Source organism: Meleagris gallopavo, chromosome 11 (assembly GCF_000146605.3).
Source record: "Meleagris gallopavo isolate NT-WF06-2002-E0010 breed Aviagen turkey brand Nicholas breeding stock chromosome 11, Turkey_5.1, whole genome shotgun sequence".
Lineage (NCBI taxonomy): Eukaryota > Metazoa > Chordata > Aves > Galliformes > Phasianidae > Meleagris > Meleagris gallopavo.
Window position 1 is genome coordinate 13,388,038 of NC_015021.2, and position 19,746 is coordinate 13,407,783.

General features: G+C 46.7%; 1 protein-coding gene across 7 annotated transcripts in view; it reads right to left on the minus strand.

The window, feature by feature from the left end:
- Window positions 1–19,746, minus strand: part of TP63 (tumor protein p63) — a 103,738-nt gene that overhangs the window by 67,577 nt on the left and 16,415 nt on the right. For 4 of the 7 annotated variants that reach the window (XM_010716747.3, XM_010716745.3, XM_010716744.3 and 1 more), the window contains exons 2-3: window positions 13,109–13,237; window positions 12,679–12,811 (exon numbers count right to left, since the gene is read on the minus strand). In XM_010716747.3, coding sequence (XP_010715049.1) covers window positions 12,679–12,811; window positions 13,109–13,182 — 207 coding nt within the window. In that variant the 5' untranslated portion in view covers window positions 13,183–13,237. Of the gene's footprint in view, window positions 1–9,309; window positions 9,462–12,678; window positions 12,812–13,108; window positions 13,238–16,226; window positions 16,314–17,117; window positions 17,192–19,746 lie in introns of those variants that run through there. The other 3 variants (XM_019619040.2, XM_019619039.2, XM_010716749.3) reach the window with 3 other exon arrangements.

The following is a 19,746-nucleotide window of genomic DNA, read 5'->3' on the forward strand; positions in this document are numbered from 1 at the left end:
AGAGAGAGAGAGGAAACCGAGCATCCAGATCAGAGAGCGGCCGCCTGCCCTCCCAGCCTAACGACGGTGCTCCAGGCTTTGAGGACCTGCCGTGAAGCCGACCAGCGGCTAATTGCTAAGTCCCCGCACTGCCGCAGCCGTTCACAATGAAACTGAGCCTCAGTGAGCAAGTGACCCATGGGAGCTGCGTAGGGAGAAGGAAAGTGAGGTCCCTAGCAGAGCTGCAACCCCAGCCCAACCAATACCTGCTGCCAGAGAGCTGCTTCTGCTCTCTGTCACAGCTCCTTTGCCTTCAGGCACCCTTTAACCCCAACGCCTTCGGGCACACGAGGAGGGGACATCAGTGTAAGCAGGCTGCACTGCTGCGAACCTCAGATGCCTGCACCATCACAGGACAGAAGAAGCCACCCCTGGCTTCCTGCCACCCTGAATTAGAGGACACTGAGAACTCCACCAGCTTCTTTTCTTCTGATAAAAATGGGACAAAACCACAGCCAGAAAGGAACCAACACCATACAGCAGAGGATTACAGTGCCTTCTCCATAGTGCAGGAGCTCCTCACCATGCAAAGTGGTGCATCTGTCTCATTTAGCTCTAACCCTGCTAGTATGACATGGCAAATGGCTGCTGGCCACCTGAGCAACAGACTGCAAACGTTTACCATGCATGTTACCCATTCTTTCTTGGAGAGCACAGCACAAGGAGAAGCCCCCAGGAACAGGGATTAGCATGAAACCCTGCCCAGCATCAAAAACCCAGCACAGCTGGAGTCCCACACGTCCTCACTGCTCCTGAACCACAAGCAAAAGCCTGCTGAGCACAGAGCAGGTTTCCAACATCACAGGGACAACTCAAGAGACTGCTGCAGCCCCTTCCTTTCTTCTTCTGTTCACCTTTCCCAGCACTACAGGCTGTTCTCAGTGCGTTTACGTGATCTCACCTGAGATGGGTACAAGGCCAGAAAACCACATGTGCTAATCTGAAGATATAGGCGAGGTTTGCAGGGAGCAGCCACAGCACCGTTAGCCAGACAGGTCACTTCACAGCACCACTGCAAAGTCTGCAGAGCTGGACGTAAAGCTGCAAGTCACCTTGGAGTTACAGCTGTCTAGCAGTAAGGAAGTGGACTGGCTTGAATGACAGGCCATTCTGACTCCTAAATATTGTCAGGATGTAAGTTTTGATACTGATGTGTGAGTTCAAAAGCTATGAAGGGGAAGCACAGAAGAAGACATACACACATCTCCCAACTTCAGCAAGCCACTGCAAAAAATCTCATTTGCTAGTTGTGCTATGAAACTCAGAAGAACCTCCTTTTCCTCCTGTTCCAAGTCATTAACACAGCAGTGTTGTGTTAAGTATCTGCTATCTTCTGTCCCACAGGTGGCTGGAGGTGGTTGTGGGTGAAGCAACACCCAGATGAACTACATAGAGACGTGTGGAAGTTTATCCAAGGAGATCTGCATGTCAAACACGAGGAGAAATGCATATAGCATGAATAAATTGACATGTCAGCACAAATCCCTGCCCTCTGTACACACAACCCTGACCTAGCTCTGTGGTTCAGAAGCATCAGCCTGTACAATCACCTTGAAGTAGATCCTGGACAAGTGGCCTTCTGCAGATCAGTCATCCCCAGGTGCCACAAAGGAGGTCACTGTCACTCTAGCATAGGTGGCTGGAGGTAACAGCACCCACCAGAGCTCTCAGGCTGCACTCAAGAGACAGCAACCCCCTCAAAATAAAAAACAAAGAAAGAAAAACTCCTTGTATGTTAAAGATCAAAAAACAAGCCAACAATGGTGAGGCAGCATCTCATAGATTCTGTCAGAGGCAATCTTAAATCTCTAAACTGTACACTGCTAAACGAACGTCACAAAGCTAGAAGGACCCTCCTTCAAACTGCACACTCACTTCCCAGCAATGGGATTCATTTATCTGAGCCTTTGGACAGGTCTCCAAGGAAAACACACTCAGTTCTGCTGTGACTGTGATGGCCTAAAGTCATAAGCAAGACAATCCTTGTAGATAGAGGTTGTAACTTATTGCACCAATCACCTTAATCAAAGAAAGCAAACCATCTGAGACAAAGACCTTCATTCTGCGTGCTAAGATATATTATTTCTACTCACATTGCAATAAGGTTTAACTTTATTCTCTTAGTCCAATGAGCTTCCCTCAATCCTTCCTCTCCTACAAAAAGAAATTAGAAAATAAAGAAATCAATCCAGAGCATTGGGTTTTGCAAAGCCTGCTGCTCAAGCTTTGCTTAGCTCACTGAACTGAGACAAGCAAAGCAGCTCAGCCTTGGGAAGGGAAATCTCTCTTGCCTTTATTTAAAAGTTACCTCCAATACTCTAGGAAGCCAAAAATAATCATTGCCAGTTAGATCTGAAAGTTTTGAGTGCAACCCTCCCAGATCTGACTCCGTTGCTCCAGAAAGCCTCTGGCAATGCTTTGCAGCTCCCGCTGGTGTGCTGAAAAGTAAAGTAAGGCAAAAACGAGACCCCTAGGTTTCCAGAATGAGGCATCAGCCAAGTCAAATCATCAAGATTTTGGGTTTTTTGTTTTTGTTTTTAAATGCAATTTACTTTCTGCATGCTCTTACCTGGTCCATGCCAGCATCTCTGCCTGGTACCATGAGCAAGTCATCAATAAGCCTTCCTGAATGCAAGGTAACCGTACTAAATAATGACAATTTAAAATACCATTGCCACAAGTCTTTAATTGTAGCATTAACTGGAGATTGAGTAAGTTCTTGGAGAGGAGGGGGGATACACAAACCTGCCTGCTTATTAGGTGGCTCATGCAGAATTTCTTGCACATCAAAGGGAATAACTCTGCTCAGACCTCTCCGCTCTGTTGTAAAAATAGCAGCTGGATCAACCGCGTCACCACGACTGTGACATCCACTCAGCTCAGAAATGTTTACAAATTAAGACTGAGATAACAGGAGGAGGAGGAAAAAATAGAATGTGTTTCCCCCCCTTTAATCTGAATAATTGCTGAATGCTCAAAACTGAGCTTCTGCCAATTAGCTTTGGGAGCTTTTCCAGTGAAGACTTTATGGGGACACACACACACACGTGACAAACCATAACAGCAGGCAAAAAACAGAAATCACCCTTCCTTCCCAAATACCAGCGCAGAGGTATCAGCTGGTCTTCATTGCTCAAACCAAGAGAAGAGGTGAGGAAGGAAAAAAACTGCGTACTGAAACAGGGACTTTCCCCTTTAAGAAGTGTTATGGCAAACAAAATACAGAAGAAAAAACCCCAAGAGATGTTGCTGATCCTGCCCACCATCAATCAGAGCAAGTGGACATGGCCTCATCCACAGCCATCGAGCTACAGGCATACCCTGATCACACTCACTATTCCAGAATCCTCTATTCCAAAGACTTCCAACTGCATTTTTCCCCATTTTGCAATGCAGGGAAAAGACACTGACTTGCCTCGGGCAGGAGAGGAGCCCTGCTCCTGGTCTGCCTGAAGCACAGATCAGCTTCTCCCTTCCCAAAGGAGCGTGCCCTCCCCAAGGCAATTGGCTGTCACAACAGGTCTGCCCTCCGACCCTGGGTAAACATCTGCGCACGCTGCTTATTTGAGCTCCTATAGCCTCGTTATCTCTCCAGAACACCCTCAGGGCTAATTAGAGAGTTAATGACATCACATCAAGAGATAACGCTATGTGAGGGGAGCAGGGAGAGGGAAGGTGGAAAGGAATTGTGAAACAAAACCAGTTCTCCTCACAACCGCGGTGCAATATTGGTTTAGGAAGGACACACGCAGCCCCCAGGGACTCTGCCTCTGGGCTGCCGAGCTCCATTTAATAAAGCAGCAAAGCCACTCCTCTGGAAAGATTCAGTTTCCAGCCAAGATGATGCAAGGTCTCCACATCTTCCTCTACCAGCTGCACAATCCAACTTCCCCAATCCTGTCTCCTGCTCCTATGGATAGAAGATATTCCCACCAAGCAGACTTGCCTCCCAAAGCTGGAGTACAATGCAAGGTGGAAATCAAGCAAGATAATTTATTAATCAAAAAGCTTTCTGTTTTAATGCTGATTCTCCAGTTTTTTCCTCACATTTTGGTACCTTAAAAACTCTTTGAAGACGAGTTGCTTTTTGCTAAAAATGCTCAGGAATGAAAGTTAACAACCTCCTGCAGAAAGAAACATTTCTAGGGCAGCTGATGAGCCTGCAAACCCACTGGCCAGAACTGACATTTGTTCACTGGTAGGTACAAAACTAAGGGTTAGCAGACATTTGATAATCTGATCATGGCTCCATGTTCAAGTCTCTGCCATCAGTAATACTTGCCTGAGTGACAGCAATCAGTGTTCAAGCTGCATTTTTGCTCAACCTTTGTGCATTCCCTTTCTCATCAAAGAAAATTATGCAAAAATTAAGTTACTCAAGAAAATTAAATGAAGTTACAGACAGATATTTAAGTCTCAAGCAGCAAAACCAACCCCATTCATCCAACTGGAAGAAGATGTGGGTGCAGCACAAACCTGCATCTCGGCATGGGACAGAGCACTCTGGCTGGGGACAGGGAAAAAAAAACAAAACAGGAGATAGTGACAGATTAGGGAGTTTTTGTTTTTAGTTAGGAGAGAAGCAACTGTTGACAGATCATGTTTGTTCTTGCTCAAACAGCTGAAGGGAAAGTGTTGTTCTTCCCTTATCTTGTATAAACTACAGATCACACACAGGAAATGCACAACTGTTAACAAACACAAACCACAGCAGTTCTTTACAGCCAGTCCCAACACCTTGCCAGTTTTCTCCCCCATCCCTTGTACAATAACCTAATGTTTAAGGAGTCATCAGGCTACAATAATTTGAAATTGGTCTGCAAACCCTCTGCTTAAGCCCAGGCGCTGCAGCCACCGATGGCCAGCATCAGCCACCAATGCTGGCCATAGGAGTTTATCACTCCACATTTGGGCTAATCAGCTCTTAGCTCCTGTTGAAGGACACACGAGCACTGCTGCAGCCCTCCCAGCCAGGGAGCTGCTTGTTCCTTATGTTTCCCATGCAGAAGAATTCAATTTTAGTGTCTCAATCTGTGCCCAAGTACCCCCTGCATACTCTCATACCCCACATCTGCCACTGGTATATGAACACTTATAGTGAATGGCCATAGATATCTGGCCAGCAAGGCTCCCCAGAAGAATTATCATTACTCTCGTTTCAGACTTGTTTAATCCAGCCTGGAAACTACAGAGAGGTCCACCTTGCCCAGCTGTGTCTAGAGAAAGAAGGGTAGTCTGGAGTTACCTTTCCCTTCTGTTTAAACAGACTGGAGACAAATTCATGTTTTAGAAATGACAGTTACATTCATTACCAAAAACTCCTTTGATCTTTCATTAACCTCTGCAAATTCAGATGCTGATTAGCAAAGAGCCTGTTCAGCTGTGAGTGAACTTAACCCAGGCCAAAAGGCACTCCTTAATCTATGCTTCACAGACACTGATTTAATTTTCCGTGACTGCCTGACAATTCACTCATTAATTTAAATGCTATCAAATCAATGACACTGAGGTGAGAAGCAGCACGGAGGTGCTCGGAGGAAAGCATTACCTCGCTCGCAAGTCTCATCACAGAGTAGTGGAGGAAAAGTAATAGTCATTAACAGAACTGCAGGAAGAATCTGTAGAACCACAAAGCAACACATAGGAAAACACTGGATGCACCAGGCTTCCTTCAAAGCAGGAATCCTAATTAATGCAAGAGAAGTCTTTAAAACCAGAAATTACACCCCATAACGCACAGTCACTTTGGGAAGGGAAACGATGCTCTGAAAGAGCATCCCATGAACCTCCAGCCCACGCACAGTGCCAAATTGGCACGGGCAGTGCTGCAGCTTCACAATAGGACTGTAATGTGCCTTCCTTCCATCCATCCATCCCACCTCACAAGAAGGGGTTCCACAAAGTTCTGCAAGGTCTTCATTTGGCTGGAGGTGAACAGCTCAATTCACCACCCTCTTTTCAGGTAGCAAGGTAGAAGTGCCTTATTTTCCTCCTTCCATTCATTTGATGGAAAAAAAAACAACCCAGTTCAGATGAACATGAAATGTGGGAGTGGTCACTCCACCTCTGTTGGTATTCAGCTGCTTTCCATGGATTGATGGAATGCCAGCTGTCCACAGCTGCCCAAGTGATTGGCTGCTTCTGGCTCTAACACAATCAAAATAATAAATAAACCTGGAAATACATTTATAGCTTAAAAAAAGGGGGGATCCTATCAACTAGATAGAGACTTGTGCTGCAAAGTTCCCAGCATGATAGCATAAACTTAAGCTTGCTCTGGAGGCAAGAAGCGCCTGCGGTCTGTTGTTCCAAGATCAAGATCCTTTTTAATTAAGCATTTCTGCAGAGCTTTTAAAGATGTAAAGTAAGCAGTAGCACGTCACTGCTCCATACCTACGCAAGGCGCACGTGCAGCACCATGGAAACATTTGGAGGCAGGCCTAGCTGCTCAGGAAAGACATCTTCTGAAGCGACTGCTTCTTTTATTCCGTGGTATTTGCACGTAGACAGCTGACAGGATTTGCAGTTGCAACACTCTTCCACTTCAACCGCTGCCTGCGAGGGGAGCTGGGGATTTAAAACCAGCCCTGCTGAGGAGCCACTGCAGCCCCTTACACTATGGCACGCTGCAGAGCACCCCGCCTCGCATGACTCATTCCCAGCAGAGCAGGCTTGTGCTTTTTAACTTAAAATGAGTTTATTCCCTCCCAAACTGAATGCAAAGCAATGTAGAGTGTAGAAATATTTAAAGGAATTGTAAATACGCTTCCAAAATGGTCTGTATCAGAGCAGGCACCACTCAGCTTGTTTTCTCCAATACCATGAAGAACTGAGGGAAGCGGCATTAAAAAAAGATATGCTTAGCGTCACCATGCTCATTAACTGGTTGCATTCCTACAAAAAGAAATGCAGCCAGAACCAGAGCAAAGCAGTGCAGGTAAGGGAGCCATTAAAAAATTACTGCAAAGAAATGGGAATATTTCAGAGCACTACAACACAAACAATAAGAGAAGTCACCACAGGCCTCGTTTTGCTCAAATTGAATGCACGGGTGCATTCTCTAGATGCATCCATTATCTGAATGAATTGGTCAGTTCTGGGTTTAGATCTACCACCTTCAGTGTGACAACCACACTATCTGGATGAACCCCATGCTGCACAAGATTAAGTATTCAGCAGTGTCACAAAACCAAATCTAAATTAGGAGAGTCTGGGAGTTCAACTGCAAACGAGATGTGCTAGAGGGAAACTTCCAACAGCATAATGCATTTGCTCATTATGGAAATGCCTCTGCATAATCTCAGCTTTCTTCGCACAGCTATGGAACAAATAAATACCCACACAGAAGAGAAACTTGGCAGACCTCAAACTCTCTCAAGCACAAACCAGACTGTAATAAAAGCTTTAATCATGAATCTGTGCTGTACAAAAGTCGTCCTTTCCCTTCTATGGTCAACCTGGGAACACTTAGGTATGGAAACAGATAGCCACACAACACACTTTGCTTCATCTACTTATCAGATCAGCCTTATCAACCAGGTGCAAAACCATTTCCCAACAAAATTCAGGGCTGCAGCACCTGCCAGAACCCTGGGAAGTACACATGACATGCTGCCAGCCTCTGCACAGAGTGCTGCACAGACAAACTTCCTGCACCACGCAGCCATACCGTGCCTGCTCCCTGCCTGCTGTTGAAGCACAGAGACATCCTCCTCATTTCAGTCTCACCATCCTGTCATTACCTTCCATTCTCTTCCTCAATTATTACCTTCCAAGTAGCAGAGCTCACTTTTTCTGACCCAGCAAAACACTTTAAAGTAAGCAATTAAACTAACAGAGATCAGAGCCTGCCCATTAATATTAAAGCACTAGATAGGATGCAACAGACACTATAAATTCTTCTGGACATAGGGTCAATTTTGTTTGTCTGTCTAGTGCATTCTTGCTCATAACAAACAGATCCTGATCTATCCTAATCAGTTGATAGGCTCTTAAGTAGCCAGGAATTTAGCGTATGGCCACCAAATATAAATTACTGAGCTATTTCATACAATGGTAGAAGTTAAGAGTATGCCATAGAGAACCACCAGCTACCCAAGGACCTCAACCCCATTGCTCTCCAGCTGCCCTGCACAAGCTGATTAGGGTGGCTCCTCCAAAAGCCTACAGCAGGTTGAAGGTAACTAGAAAAAGGTCTCCTGCTCCCCATCAAATACCAACACAGATCTGCAGTGTGAGGACCGAGGCTGAGAGCACTGACACATCTGTGCCCTACACAGGCTGCATCCTGCCTCTCCCACAGCCCATTTTTTCCTCCATCTAGGCCTGGGCAGCAAGGTTACAGAACTTAAAGCACACTTTGCACTTCCAAAACTTCTAAACTCACCAGGCCTGGAACACCCAGTGCCTGAGCTGCAGACTCAAACCCCAAACACCTCCTTGACTGAAGTGCACACATCACCAGTCCTGCAGTGGGAGCACAGCGGTGCCTAACCAAGGCAAAGCAGACACCCATGACAGCAGGTGAGGAAGGACATGAAAATAAAAGCAAGGAATTCTCTCCCCCTTTTGCAGGGAGGGACAGATAGATACAGGTTAAGAAAACTCTGACCAAAGCAACTGTCTGCAAAAAAAGCATTCCACTGAACTGGTTAGACAAGGGGCTGAGGAGGACGGCTTGCTCAGGGGCACGAAAGGAAGGTATGTACCTGGGGGAGGGGGGCCAAGCTGCTCCATCACTCAGGACAGCACGCCTGCTCCCATCAGTGAGGGCCCTCAGGGTCCCTATACCCCTCCACATGCTGCTGGGACGGGGCAGGACAACAGGAGATCTCCAGGCTCTGCAAGCCCCACAGATCACACTTTTTCAGGAAGCCTCCTGCTAAAGTTGTTAGCCCAGAGTAGCTTTGCTTGGCTCTAGCTAGCATCCCTTAACACTGCTGACTTAAAAGGCTTCTGAGGGGTCAAGGAACGTCAAGAGGGCTCCAGGGCAGTGGAGGGGTTACTGCCCTGCCACACACTCATTCCTTGAGGAGCCCTCAGACCCCTTCCCCCACAGCTCCAGGGAGTTCCATCAGTCAGAAGAAATCTGTTTTTCATACATCATCTGGCTTCCAGCACCATAGGAGACACCTTAGAGGCACCATCCCTCTGCAACACAGGGAGCCGGCCATCACCCCACCACAGGCCCCACAGTCACAAGCTCCATTCTAGGCCATGAAGGAGATCAGGGAGCAACTCAGAGGCTCATAGGATGCACATACCACTTACCTTTTTGAGTGCCTGCAGCTCCATGCCACACCAGGGCCATGGCAGATTCTAAATGCTCTCTGTGCCTATAGGGACCACCAGCCTTTCTACTCTGCTATATGGGAAGGTAGATTTCTGCTGGGGCTTCCCAGCCTGCTTGTGGTTAAGGCTATGGGAGAGAAAGAGGCACAGCCAGCAGCCTCACAGACAGGCATCCTGAAACCAGCTGCACAGGACATTGTGAAAGAGCTGGTCACAAGGCACGAGACAAGGGGAAGGCTGCTGACTGTTTAATTTCACACCAGACCCACAAATTATCTTCCTGTCCCCCCCAGCTCATCTCACCCCAAGGTAATGCCAATTGCCAGTTTCTCCCACTCCTTTCTTCCACAGAATGCAGGAAGAATATTTCTTCCTTAAAAAGAAAGAGCATGAGAACTGCAAGGTCACAGATCAGCAACAGATGTGGTCATAGCTCAGACATAAGGGGTTCCTTTGTAACCACCTTCTCCATCAGCTCTCTCCCAAGAGAGAGTTGCTCTTAAGAAGAAATGGATGCAACTGGTGGCTGTTCAGCAGCCATGCTTATTTATCAGCCCACTAGTGGGACAGTTTCTTGGGGCAACTGTTCTGAACACTGATGGCCATTCTCCCCTACCAGTTCCATTGCTTGTAGGCAGCTGTACCAAAACCAAAATAAAATCACAGCTCTTGCCAGCTAAACTCTTAGGACCAAGGATGATCATCTTTTAAGGGTGGAAGTTTCATTTTTCAGCCGTAAGTTGCATGAAAGCACAAAGCTTATTTCAAACCTCAATTGGGATCACCTTAAAGTCCTCAGAAGGACAATTGCTTTGAGTAAACCAGTCTCATTCACTATGAATCTTTTTAAATCTCACATGGTGGTACATTGCAGAGACAAGCTGGCCTCGCTCTTTTCTAGAGACAAATTTAATAATGAAAAGCACTCTGCCTTGATCTCACTGTTCATCTCTCAGGGCCCCTCTGTTTCTGCTGCATTCCTTTGTGTTTATCTGCCCTCTTCGACTCCTTGCCTGCAATCAGCTGCGTGCAGCACCTCGTGTCTAGGAGTGACATGGCTGAGGTTACAGAGAGACAGGTGCAAGGGGAGCTCTTGCCCCGAAGCTATCCAAAGGAAAAGAGAAGCTGGAGGGGAAGAGGGTTGTAAGGTATTTCAGATTAAAGCCGACAAACAGCAAACACCTTGCCTGAGGCTACACATTCTCTGCCAGTGCAAGCTGCAAGCCCCAGAAACAGCAAAGCAAACACAGACTTCTCTGCAAGGGGGAGTTGTCACCTGTCAGGGATGTTTGCAAATTTATAGGGAGGTGGTGGTGGTGCTAAGGGGAGTAAAAAGAGCTTTCCTCCTTTTAAAAGACAGGCTGTTTGCACAGGTTTGCAATGCATATTTCGCTTTGTGAAGGCTTTTGTGCAGCACTCAACTAAGCAAAGATTCTGTCTTCCAGTGAAGGCAAACTGGAACATTTATTAATGAACATGGGGACACCCAGACTCAAGCAGTGTCTGAGCTATTGCTTAACAGTAAAGGCAGGGATAGGATGGAATTTCCCCATTCCCCCCTCTGGCTGATCACTGGGGTGAAAAACACTTAAAGATGTTACCATGCATCTTGGCCTCTTCAGAGATGCCTCCTGGAAGGCTGGCATCATAAGCAAGAAATAATTTTACAGCTAAAGCTGCCTGCCCTGCTTTCCCAGCCCCAGAACTGACTCCAACAGTGGTCAGAGAGGACAAGAAGGGATTTTCCACTGATGTTTCACTGCACCACAGACAGGAGAGGGAGACTTTAAACAACAGCTCCAAGACAGCCTGGCAGCTGCTGCTGTGCACTGCTGACAACTCAGAGGAGCCAGAGATATAAAGGCTTTGCTAGTACTCAACACAGCAAGTCCAGGTGTAGACATGGAAGGTGCAAAGCCACTTTAAAGTACCAGGGATTGTTATACATGGGGGCATAATTAGTTCAAATAGAGCACTACCAGCCCAATTTGAAAAGCAGATATCCCCTCTTAAACACAGAAAGTCTCTTGAACAAGCTGAAGAGAGAAATGCCATTTTACTGGAGCTTTAGTAGGGCAACAAGGAAATTTGAGAAGTATCCTTTCAGACTCTCATTGCAGGCTTGCACACTCAGTGCTGCCCCTCTGAGCCCACCCCAAATCAAGAGATAACCAGACAAATTAGCTGTCTGTCAAATGGCTGGAGTAGCTGCTTCACATTAGCTACACAGACACCCAACCTAAAAATGGCCTTCTCACCCTTTACAGTTCCACAAGGAAAGTGGAACACACTACCCTGTCCTGTTTCAGCAGTCACATCAGGCAGGCAGAAAGAGGTCAAACCTTCTGGTACCCAGAAGTGCAGTCCATGTGACCTAGGAGATCTGCACCCACCTGTAGATGCAAACCTCTGGGTTTTGGTCTGACCAACACCGGTGCTGCAAACGTACCATGGCTGAACACAAAAGACATTTGTTGATTAGCTAGGAAATTAAACTGTAGTTTCTCAGGACAAAAGTACAGAGGAACAAGAACATTTAGAAAGCAACTGACTCCAAAGCACATAGGATTTTTGCCCTGAAGTATGTAAGGCCCAGGAAAGTGTTAACAAATAGCTCAGACTCCTGACACACCACCTGCTCCAGCCTGCAAGAGCAGCACCTGGCTTCTTCACCAGAGCTATTGGTAAGAAGGAACTGGCCACTCTGTGCCAAAGGCACACACCAGGGTTTGATACACATTCCAGTCTGAAAGGATACTGGCAAGACACCCACAGCTAAGAATGTGGAAAAACATGGGGAGAAAAAAAAAACAAAACAACCATGATCTGAAAGCAAGTTTTCATTCATATCTGGTCTTCAAGCCAGTTAAGAACATTCTCAAGCTTTAGCACTCAGAATTATTTTAATATTCAGGCCACAAAACCAAGTCCTAAGCAAGGAGAGAGCAGGGACAGCTATGTATCTGGACAAGCAGAAGAGACGGCTCTTCCACATGTTTACCTGCCTCATCCCTTCGCTGCCCTTGTTTTAGCAGGAGAGGAGGAGCTGGTGAAGAGCGAACCTGTTCCCTATCGCAGCCCCAAAGACAAAAAAGGACTCTCTCAGCATCACAGCTAGCCACAAGCACCGGTATCACAGCTTGTCACCACCACAGTCACCTGGTAGAGCCACACTCCCAAACAGCTTCCATGGGCAGAAGACAACAGAAAGTGAGAACTTCCTCAAACACAGAGGGCAGCCACAGAACTACCAGGAAGGGGAAAAGAATCTCAGAGCAATGCAGCAGGAATGGCTTCTGCAAAGAATCATGTTCCTCTAGGGTTAAAGACATCCTTCTCGCTACTCACCCACATTGGGTCAGTCAGCTCCGTATCCTGCAGACGGACACAATCCATGCTGATCTCTATCTTGTTTGTAGGGCCATTTTCAGATGGGTCATCAATGAAGTTCAAATCAATTGGCTGAACCGAGCATATTGGCCTACAAGGAACAAAGCAGTGTAGTTAAAATGGGCCAAATCCCATTCCCCTCAACTCCCTGTGTGTCAGGGTGTTCCCCAGGACTTGGGTGCCACCATTAAACCAGTCTCAGGATCAATTAAGCAGTTCCCAGTGAGAACCCACTCCACCACCCTCCATGCTAGCAGCAGTCCCTGAGCAGCCCTGGACCTGGAGGTACAGAAAACTGAAATCCCAACACCACCCCAGACAACAAAACTGCAGGGGTGTCTTGCTCCTAAACACCTTCTTCCATAGGTCCCACTGAAGGGCAACTTACTGTTCCAGGAAGTCCCAGATATGCTGGATCACCTCTGGGCTGAGGAACTCCCTGGGCTGCGAGCTCTGGGACATGGCTGAGCGGTAGTAACTCTCCTTCCAGGAGAAGTGGCTCGGAGTTTCTACGAACCTTACGAAAGAAAAGCAGAAAAAAAGAAAGAAAAGAGAAAACACACAAAGATATGTTGAATGCAAGATTCCAACTTGATGAAAACCCATAAATAGAAGCTATTGTGTGAAAAAGGAGACACACTGAATGCCTGTAACATTCACAGCTGTACAACACACATTCCACACTGCTGCAGATGCTGTATTTAGACAGCAGAGAATTCAACTACTCTTCTAAATAAGTTAAATACATCTCAGTGTCTATTGGAATGATGCATCATAAGGAATCCCAGAGAAAGTAGAAACCTCTCCGTTTTGCTCCTGGAACTTCTCACAAAGAGCAGGGAATTTTGTGCAGCAGGTATAGGGTACCTAAATGGTGCACAACTCCCCTCTCTGCACTGCACAACCTAAAGCGATTAGGTGACTCCATCTACATCTGCAGCTCAAGTCTTGAACTAAACCATACTAAAAAACAAGATAACTACTTTTCCTTTTAATCAAGGAGCTCAGTTATGGCTATCACATCAGGACATGCCTGCTTCTCAACCACCTTTCACAACCACAGTAATTTCTGAGCCACCCCAGCTGCTCGATGCCGGATCTGCTAATTACCTCGGCCATTTTTATCCCCTTAAGCTCCCACAAGCCTCACAGAAATAGGTGGGCCCAAGAGGAGTGGTGACGAAGCTGGAGCACTCGCGCCTTCCACAGCTGCACATTCTCATCCCACTGCCCCATTGCTAAATTCAAACACAGCAGTTCTTACGCCCGGGTCAAAATACTCAACGGCTGCAGGGATGCACGGGGGAATTTCTCAAATATATTTGCACTTGAGATCTCGGTTCAACTTTTAATTCAACCATCAGTCAGGTGACTGCTTTTCCTCCCACGAGGATGAGGGCACCCCACATTTTCATAGAAGAGTCCTTCGAGCACAACACAAGGGAAGAGCAGCAGCCCCTGCCCGAGGAGCAGCTGTGACAGCAGACAGGACTATAACTGGATTCCACAGAGAATCAGACTAACGTTTGTTTTGGTGCTGTTTAAGACAACAGTCAGAACAAGATATATGGAAAAGCCCGATTTATTAAGCAGCAAAAATTCATAAAAAGTGTCTGAGAGGGAAGATCACACTACAGCTGTTCTTTTCCTCTACTTATTCCTCAGAAATCAGGAATCTACTTATTCCTGAAGCATCTATTATTGACTGCTGCTAGAGGGGGAATCCAGCTCTTTATATTGACTTTACAAGGCATCTCATGCTTTCAGAATGACTCGGGGCTGCAAAAAGCAGGGATTTCCTCACTTGGGCTGCTCACAAACTGCACATTCTTCAAAAAGAGCAGATAGTTTTCCCAAGCTAAGAGAAATCAAGTGGCTTCAGCCTCCAGAGCCACAGATAAGCACATGTCAAAAACATCATGGAATTGTGTAAGTTGGAAGGGCCCCTTCAAGGCCACCTGGTTCAACTCCCTGCACTGAACAGGGACACCCACAGCTCCATCAGCTGCTCGGAGCCCCATCCAGCCTGACCCTGGCTGTCTCCAGGGATGGGGCACCACCACCTCTCCAGGCAACCTGTGCCAGTGCCTCACTACTCTCAGTGTAGAAAGCTTCAGCATCACTTCAGTTCCTCACGCATTTTTTCCTGTGATTAAGATTAAAAAAAACCCTTTAAATACCCAAGCACTATAGCTAATAGTGCTCTCACCAACATGGCAGCATGCCCACACTGAACATAAGTAATCAAGTCCTCTGAGAACAGCAGTTATCCCACAAAGTACTAGAAATTACTCCTTTTAGGCTTTCAGTCTTGTAAGGTACTTTCAGGAGTGCCATATTGAAACCCAGACCAGCAGACCTGCCCTGAAGCTGCTATATAAGCTGAGCATCACTGACACAACAAGCTTTGGAGCAGAACATCAATACAGTGAGCCCCTAAGGTGAAGGCCCCCAGCTGCTCTGCCACTGACTGCATTTAGACTTAACACTTATTAGGAATTAAGTCCCTAGGTAGTGACAACAAACGGCTATATCACATCACTGCTACTTCCACAGGAATCAAATTCACCAAAAAGTTGTCATAAAAGAGACTGCCTCTCCTTCAAAAAGCCTCAGAGCAATGATGTTGCTCCATGCCACAGTGCTCCTGTCCACAGCTGGGCAGTCCCAGGTCACAAGAGCTACAGCAGATTTTACCTGACAGCCAAAAAGGCACGTTTCCCTATACTAAATGAGAAGTTCCCTGGTTAACTCTTACTTTCATGGAAGTAAGAGTTGATACCCCTTCAACACTCCCCATGTGCAAACCAAGCTGTTTCCTTCCCTTATCATCATGTATTAAAATATAAACCCAGTGCCACTTTCCTTAACAAACAGCCTTTAACAGAGCAGAGTAGCCTCTGTCTACTGAAGAGCCCACCAAATAAAGCAAATTATTCCACTAGAAAATAACAACTGAAGCCTGGGCAAGATCCATCTACTCATGAATTTCACTTCTCCAGCTAATTGTTTTCTCTCACATCAGCAAACCCTCCTCTCCAGTAAAATAACCCCTGATTGCCTAAAGCTAATCACAAGAGAGCAGGAGTTTGCATTGTTCAAATTGCTCCTTTTATTAAGGGATGCTCAAACAACACCCCTTTCACCCGCAGTCACTCATCCCAAAATGCATCACAGGAGATAGCGCTGCTGATCACAGCCTCTTGTACCAAACCACTGACTAGAATGACACAAAGCATGGCGGTAAGCCTTGTTTAACCTACCTTCTGCTTTAAGCCTACAAACTAGACTCTTAATTCACTTCACTAACTGCTGAAGGAGCCTGCAGGCAGCTTGCCACAAGCTGTAAGTGCACCAAGGTAGAACTGCAGAAGGGTTTATGGCCCCATCAAGTTGTGAGCTGAATAGGACATTGCACCCCTGAGTCCCCTCCTTTAAAAGCCATAAAGGGATCTTTAATTAACAAAAATAGTGGTTTAAATCTTCTCCAAGATGCATATTCTTACCCAGAGCACAAGGTCTGCTGGCACTGCTCTTCAACCACTGACTCCCAGGATGAGTTTTAGCCAGCAATGCACTCCTGCTCCCATCAAGATCTACCCCAGTCCCATTCTGCTTATTTTACAGGAGTGGGTGAAGCCACAAGGCATACAACAGGTGAAAACACTTTCCAAGATTACTTTTCAAGATTTCTGAGGCCTCCCGTTTCAAAATTGCTTTACTCTCTACTAATAATCTTGACTACAGTGCTTTGATAAGCCAGCAGTGGGGCTGCATCACAGCTGATGTATTTTGCCATCATGCAGATGAGCAAGAGCTCTGCAAACTGCCAACGAAAGCAGCAACTTTCAGCTGTGCCTACACAGTAACCATTCCCTAGGAACGTTAAGCTTCACAATAAAGAAGTTAATTTTAAAAAAACAAACACCCTGTCCACCTCCCCAGAAAAGAAAACCAAAAGAAAACCAGCAAATAAAACCAATTGGCAAAGCATTTGCCTTTCACAAGCTGTAGCCTACCTGCTCTGCAGCTGTCCTTCCCTAGAGCTAAGGCTCCAACCCTGCTGAGGATAGCCCCGATTGCTCAGAGCAGGACCTCAAGAACCAGTGGCAAAGCCCAAGGAAAACAAGGCACTTCAGCTCATTCCAACCACGTCCTTTCCACTCTTCACCACATTTTTCCCCTTCCCACCTTTGTGTGAAAAAGACCAGAAAAAAAAAAGCAGCACCACAAAATGAAACAGAAAAGTTACCTTCCGCACCAGAAAGCGATAACAGTAAACCGTTAAACTCAATCATTGCAGCACAATAATGCTTCCCACCCTAAAAAACCATCTCCCACCACACGCAACCTTTCACAGAAAGAAGCTAAAACCAAAACAGCAAGGCTGAACTCACCAGTGGGACAAGCCAGGAGCTCCTGTACAAAGCAGGACCTGGGCTTTATATAGAGCATGCTCAGACCCCTCTCTGTAGCCTCAACCTTAAAGGCAGATGCCTCCCACTTTCACAGGGTGGGTACCTGGTGCAGGATGCTGTTTGGCATTACTGTGGCATGTGCTCAAGACCTCCTCAGAAAATAAGAATGGTTGCCACAGCCAGGAGATAGCGTGATTTTCCTTGGTTTCCCCTCCAAACACACTTGTAGCTTCATCATCTCAACTGCCCCAAGGTTAATATGGGGAAATCAGAAATGAATAAAGTATCTTGTCCTGGGTTGGCTTTCGAGCGATCTGAGCCCTTCCACTTTTCCTTAGCTTCCCTGGAGCTCAGCACCTCTGGCACTGCTTTTATGAGGGTTTGCACTTCCCCCCATACAGAGTGTGAACTCTCAGAAGCTGTCAGTGTGGTTTGTAGGCGCGGAGCTTAATGGCTTCTCATCTATGCATTATAAAACTGCAGTGCGAAATGTGGGAAGAAATCATTCATAGTATGGAAGAGCAGAATGATTTGGAGCTTTTTTCTGTTTGCTGCCCGAGTTCAAGAATGTCACTTTCTGCTTCTTCCCTCCAAACTACTGTCAGTTGTACAGTTTTCTATCACTGCAGTCAGTCTCTGGACATGCAGATGGGCCAGAGAGGTCCCTCCTTGTAAGGTACCGTGTTTTTTCACAATATATATTCTTCTAAAGGAGCCGGTGACAGACAATTTAGGAAACCCTGATGCAAAGACAACATCTGCTTCTATGAAGAAAGCAATTCCACATCACACAAATGAACCGAATGTATAATTAATAATATCTCAATGTTATCTACTATGTCTCATTTTATTCATATCTCTCAAAGTGCTCTACAAAGGAAGACAGAGTCATTATTCCCATTTTACCTATGGGAAAACTAAGTCACCAGGAGGTCACAGGATTACTCATGGTTACTCAGCAAGCCAGAAATACTGCCTTGGTCACCTAACTCCTTGGGCTGGTGCTGCACAAAATGGAACTGGTGGTTTTGGGAGGCTGACCTTTCATGAGGGCAGATAGTGGCAGGACAAGGGGGAATGGTTTTATACAAAAAGAGGGGAAATTCAGATTAGCGATTAGGAGGAAATCTTTCATTTAGAAAATTGTGAGGTCCAGGCATAGCTGCCTGGAGAACTGTGGGTATCCCAATCCTGGAAGGCTTCAAGGCCAGATTATGCTGGGCAGCCTGAGCTGATGGGGACAGCCAGCCCATGGCAAGGTGTTGGGACTGGGTGGGATTTAAGGTCCCTTCCAACCCAAGCCATGCTACAAATCAGTGATTCTGGGCGTCTTGGCACAGACATTCAGAAAAGGCCTTGAATTCTTTGGGTAGAGCAGACTCTGCACTCCCTAAAGTAACAAACCCTCAGCCTGACTTATCTTAAGGCACCAAAAAGCTGATGCCCAGGAATAAAAATCACAGCTTCCAAAATGCTGTGACTTGCTGGGAGCCACAGTTAGAACTCAGGGTGGAAGCAGGACTCAAACTCAGATGTCTAGGCTAACACCTAAGCTTTCTTCCTGGGTGCTTTCAGCAGTTAACTGCACAGCAGCCCCTTGTTCATGCATGCCTTCCTGTATCAGCCCTCTGTTACAGTACACAGGCTTGCTAGGGAAGTGAGCCACAGAGCAGAGAAGTCAGCAGCCTCCAATTTGACTCATGCAATCCCAATCATGGATCCAATCCACCCGTGCTGGGTGCTGACTTCTCTGGTTACACATTGAAGGGCATCAAAAGAAACAGCAAACAAATGGTTTTAAGTTGATGAGCACTCCATTTAATTGCCCAAATCTTGCCATTAGTTGCATTTCAGTCCTTGAGTGGGGAGGGGGCTCCTCCTCTGACCCCATCACTGACACTTGAGGAACTTGGCAGCGCTTGTCCTGCTGGAATTCCCCCCGCTCTGCATTCTGACACTACCATGATTTGCAGACCTCGCTACCTAATGAAGCACACAGCTGTGCAAGGGGAGAAGGAAGCGGGCTCTGGCAGCACGGGACAGGCGTTGTGTCTGGCAGGAGGCATCAGCTGGAATTCCCCGCAGTGGGATCACGCTCACCCCAGCCTCTGTGACCAAGTGCACCCTGGAAGAGCCCAGCAAAGACCCTGCCCCAAATGCAGACTGCAGCAGTAGCAGCATAGGATCATCATAGAAGCATGGAGTTGAAAGGGTCATTTAAAGCCATATAGTTCAACTCCCTGCAATGAATAGGGATGCTGGCAGCTTGACTGGATGCTCAGAGCCCCATCCAACCTGACCCTGTGTGTCTCCAGGGTCAAGGCGTCCACCACCTCCCTTGGCAACTTGTTCCATGATTGTGAGAATGGTAGCTGGGAGAAAAGAGAATGACAGAGATGTGCAGTAGAAATCTGAGGAAGCTGACTGCCCAAAGGGTGAGCCCCAGCCTCGGAAGCCAACAGCCAAGCATATGTGGGAGGCATGAGAAGGGAGCGGGGAGTGACAGACAGCAAAAGGAGCCTGTGATACTGCTGAGGCCCTACAGCATCCTTCAAGGACTGGAGCTTCTTCCTGCTCCATAAGCAAATTACGCCTGTATTGTATTTGC